Consider the following 5000-nt stretch of genomic DNA (forward strand, 5'->3'; position numbering starts at 1 on the left):
ATGATAATAATAACAATTGATAATAAGGATAATAGTGATGATGATGATGGTGATGATGATGACACACTCACATAAACACCTACGCTCACGGTCACACAAACACGCGTATAGCGTGTGTGTATATGCACAACTATGTAAGCATGTATGCGTTTTTTGAGCTGCTAACTTGGGAATGCTCGTGCTTTGACCAATGCTTTCCGTACATACGTAAATGATATCCTTGCAAGAGAGCAAGGATCTGCCGATCTCACGGCCCACACCACCTCAACCACCCCTTCCTTCTCAGCGGACAAAATATAGCTGTCAAAATTAGTAAAGGTTCCCAGTGTGCATCGGAGTCAGGAGGGAGGGGGGTGAGGAGGAAGAAGAATTGGGGGATGATGGGGGGAGGGGAGGGGTGGGGAGACCGCACCGGGTGGCCTCTCGTGTCAATATTTTACACATCAACACGTCATGTTCCGATATATTGTCCCGCCACCACCACCCGCGGATCACATCGTCACGCCGGCACACGATCGCTTCATTCATTCGTGGTTCTTGTTCCTGTAAGCGTATTCTACAGTGTGAAGTGTGAGAAAGGCGTGTAAACATGATGGTTGAAGTGCTCAGCTCAGGTGCGTTGATTAAATAGGAAGGGGAAAAAAAGAGGAAGACCGTGGGGGGGATAAATAGAGAGAGAAGAAAAAGTAAGGAAAGAAGGAGAGTAAAAGAGAGAGAGAGAGACGGGCGGTAGAGAGAGAAAGCCAGTGCGAGAAAATAATGTCAAGCAAACAGCACAGGATTTAAACCCGTGGCTCCTGATGAGGTTTAATTGATGGTGACACATAATAGAAGGGATAAAAAGGGAACACATTATAAAACCGCAGTAAATTCGCTCGTTCATCATCCTCTGCGGACAGCTATCAGCGCTGAACAATGAGGCTCGTTACAATACTGAGGCGACACGTTTTAAAAGACCATACGCGTGTGTGTGGGAGGTCGAACAGGGACGAAGGGAAAAGCGGCCTGTATTTACAACGCTTCGAAGGACCTAATGCGTCTCATAGAGCAACCGAGTAAAGTCATTTCGGCGTCCTAAATGTTACTATCATAGTGATCAACAGATATAATCACTCAAATGCTCTTTAGTGTTGAAGAAGCAAATGGGAATTCGATGGAGATGGGGAACAATATGCACTAACCTGAACTAATTCGCCCGTGATCCGAACCATACGCTCTTCTCCTTATCTCTTCCCCTTCCTCCCTCTCCTTCCCCCCTCTCTATCTCCCCCCTGCATTGTCCTCATCCTCCTACCCCCCCTCCACCCTATTCCCTTTCTACTCATACCCTTACCCCCACCCCACCCCACCCCTCAACCCTCTCACGCCGCGACCCTTGGGTGATGGCGAGTAGAGATTGATAATTGATATGCATGGGAATAAACGATGGGTTGTGGAGTGTCGCATCCGCCTTCCTTCGCTAAGATGAACTATTATTAGAGGAAAGGAGAGATGCTGTGTTATTTTTTTATTATTGGGTGTTTGCGAGGACGAGGAATCTTACTGTTTTGTTGAGTTTTGTGTAGATTTTTTCATGTCATTAATTCTTATCTGTAAGTTTAACTGTTGATTATTCACTTTTGGGGATAGCTCTTTCTTGGTATATCTATATATTCATGAATTAGTATTTTCTCCATATCGACAGATGGATAATAATATACATGAACAAAGAAAGTGTGTGTAATTTAATTCGCAGTTATGTTCATTTTCACAAGTTTCACAGCTATAAAGTCTTAGGGCTGTATTTTAAACTACAATGCAAATCAATTTAAAATTTTCTTGCAATAGCCTTGTTGTTAAGAGTGTGGCGTGCTAATTTTAAGACACCCGATCGGTGTTGCCTGAACAGCATCCCATAAGCCAGCACTCCGCGGAGCAACACACGGAGAACTAAGAATCCCAAAAGGGTGCCAAGTATTAGCATTATAATGTCTGCTGCCAGGTGACGTGGGGCAACACTCCTACTTATGTTTACCTTGTGTTGTTCATAGGTTCAAGGCACTTCAATCTGTCTTTGCTTGTCACGCTGGGGGTCGTTCGAAGTCTCCCAGTATCAAGCCAATATTGTGTTGTCGTGCAATCGAGGTAACTGTTAATCGTGGAAGCACCTGAATAACTCCGTGTCACCAAAGAGCAAATCATAAGATTGGTTGTATTTCCCCCTACAGTCTGCGCAGCGACGGGCAGGGACCAACTGCGCCAATTGCAAGACGACAACAACGACGCTCTGGCGACGTAACCAGAATGGAGAACCGGTATGCAACGCCTGCGGACTCTACTATAAGCTACACAATGTAAGTTTTGTATTTATTCATTTTTATTATATATTAACATTTGTATGTTTGTTCTTATTAACAGAATCGGCCTATCATCAATATGAAAATAAAATGTAACAAAAGCATTTTATTAAGATATCCTCAACAAAGTTGTTTTTAATATGGCAGATTTATTAATTAGCACAGACGCAAGATCTATGTAGTATAAAACTAAAACACTTTTGATGAAGGTGAGCAGCGATCGCTTTAATTGTCTCCATCCGTTATACTGAATCATTTTCTATCTTGATAGTGAGATGATGCAATTAAGTGCAATATTGAAAGATGCATTACCCTGTTTCGAAGATTTCTATCTTGATGCATACGCGGTACCAGTTTCAAATTATGAATTAGCCTGTGTCGAAAGTGAAATCTTATGAATTCATCCTCGCTTAAATAATAAACTCCAAGTACTATTTATAGTATGTATAATCTTTCCGCTATCTACCGAAAGAGGATTATTCGGAAGATGGGAGAGCAGGGGAGGGGTAGGAGAGAGGGGGGTCACCGCAATCTGACACGTCTCTCTGTCTGTCTTGTTGTGATAATCCGCAAGTATCTCTTCAAGTATCAGCGCTGAGCACGTGGCACCTGCGAGATAGGATGATAAGTGTCGGAAGTGCCGGGAACAGAGGAGATTGTGGGTCGGCAGGGGGAAGGGAGACAGGAATGGGGGGAGAGAGGGATCACAAAAAAGGATAGGCAGAGGGATAGACCGACGACAGGAAGAGGAGATGGCAAGTTCATGATTTGTATGTAAATGGTTCTGCCCTTCCCTCATGCATCAGTTCGTTTGCCCAGGGAGTTTGCCTTTGTTTTGCCTGGACTTCATTATTCGTTTCCCTCTCCTTCTCCGTCTTTCTGCCTTTCCGGCCACCCTTATCCTTCTTACCCCCCACCCCCCTCTGCCTCACCCTCCCTCTTCCTTTCGGAACAGCCTCCCACCCTAGTCCTACCTACCTCCTTCCCTCCCTCCCTCCCTCCCCTGCTAGACAGCATCCTGTGAGATGGGCGGGAGATAAAATGAGAGAGTCCCCAGCCTCCGACCCATGTCAGCTTCCCCCAGACACCGCAGATGATGATAAGCTCCAGAATAATACGGGTAAAGACGTATTCAGATCAGCTGCACACGGGAACCTTCAATGGCGTGGTAGTCCCGAGTTTGGTCCGCCATTCTGCTGCACTGTGTAATCATCCCAGCCAGTAGACACCAGAGTAGGGGGCGTGTTCGGGGAAGATAGCGTGTCTTATCAGTGCCCTTCGACACTGATAAGGCGGTACGATACCACTGCCACCTTGTACCACATTGGCAGACTCCGCCCCTCACACTTATAAACTTCTCCTTTTTCTCTTGTCATCCTCCTTCCAATTGTTGTGTTCTTCTCTACCTTCTCTTCCTCTGTCTCAGTTTCCTACTTTTTTCTTCATCTCCTCTTTTATTCTATTTTATTATTTTTTTTTTTTATTATTATTTCTCTTCCTCCTCTTCCTATTCTTTTATCTACTCACTTCTCCTTCTTCTCCTCCTTCTCTTCTTCGTCTTCTCTTCTCCTATTCCCCCTCCACCCCGTTCCTCATCCAGGTACTATTTCTGCTACCAACGAATAGTTTTAAGTGCACGAAAACTACAAATAACTATTCTCGACAAATAAAGGAAAGAAGAAAAGAAAGAAAGAAAGAAGTTAACTTTCATCTCGTGATAAACATTCCCAAAATATACACGGCGAAAAGATAACACACTTTTCGAGTGTCTTGCGCGGATTTCGTGTATCAATAAAGTGCCTTCGCGTACCTCTGCCGATGATTGCAGTCAGCGAGGCATGCAATGTTTCCCTCTCGCATGAAATCTGAGGATGCATCATCTCATAATCTTTATGAATTATCACCGCCGTTCTCCTAACATCCAGTGGGAGGGGGCGTCGTGTGTCGCGGGGGGGAAAATAATCACAAGCGACCACGACTGTAGCGCCTTAATCCTCCTCCTCCGATGGCCGATTATCGCCTCTGTCGTCCGCTTCTGAGGAGAACGATTAGCTGTTGGTGGAGTGTGAGAGTGACACGAGTGATGCCAAGTGATAACAGAGGGATAGGGAGTGATAACGAGTGTTGATAAAGCGTGAGGGCGAAGATAAACGGCCGAGCGAGATATAAGATTCTTGTTAAACCGGAACTTCAGGAAAGGAAGTATTGGTAATGTTTCCTTTTTATCTGTTTAACCGAGATTATAGACCTGCTTAAGCAGATTGAGTTTCCGTCTCTTCTTGCTTTTGTTGTTTACTCTTTGTTTAGATATGGGTTTGTATTCGCTTTATTAGTTTCGTTAAATATTTTTGCATGATTTTCGATACCGAGGATTGACTTTGTACCACGTTGGCATGATAGCAACAATAATGTTCATAATTAGAACATTAATAATGGTAATATTGATGATAATGATTGAAAATAGTAACAAAATGATAACAGTATCACATTAGGAATAAGAAAAAGTAGTACTAGCAAGATCATTAACAACATTGGTGATGATAATAATAATAATGAGAAGGAGGAGGAATATAAATAATCCTACAGTACCAGGAACAAGTTGGTTGGCACATTATCATGATTAATATAAATGTGTGTTTCGGTTAATGAGTATCCGAGGGCAGG

At 43.7% G+C, this 5000-nt stretch overlaps 1 protein-coding gene across 2 annotated transcripts in view; it reads left to right on the forward strand.

Moving 5' to 3' along the window:
- The window catches only part of LOC122244540 (GATA-binding factor C), a 153902-nt gene that overhangs the window by 99653 nt on the left and 49249 nt on the right, over nt 1–5000 (forward strand). For both annotated transcript variants that reach the window (XM_086541512.1, XM_086541513.1), the window contains exon 5: nt 2208–2333. In XM_086541512.1, coding sequence (XP_086397638.1) covers nt 2208–2333 — 126 coding nt within the window. The remainder of the gene's footprint in view (nt 1–2207; nt 2334–5000) is intronic.

Source organism: Penaeus japonicus, unplaced genomic scaffold, assembly GCF_977035675.1.
Source record: "Penaeus japonicus unplaced genomic scaffold, GWHDUDI00000001_assembly GWHDUDI00000011, whole genome shotgun sequence".
Taxonomy (NCBI): Eukaryota; Metazoa; Arthropoda; class Malacostraca; order Decapoda; family Penaeidae; genus Penaeus; species Penaeus japonicus.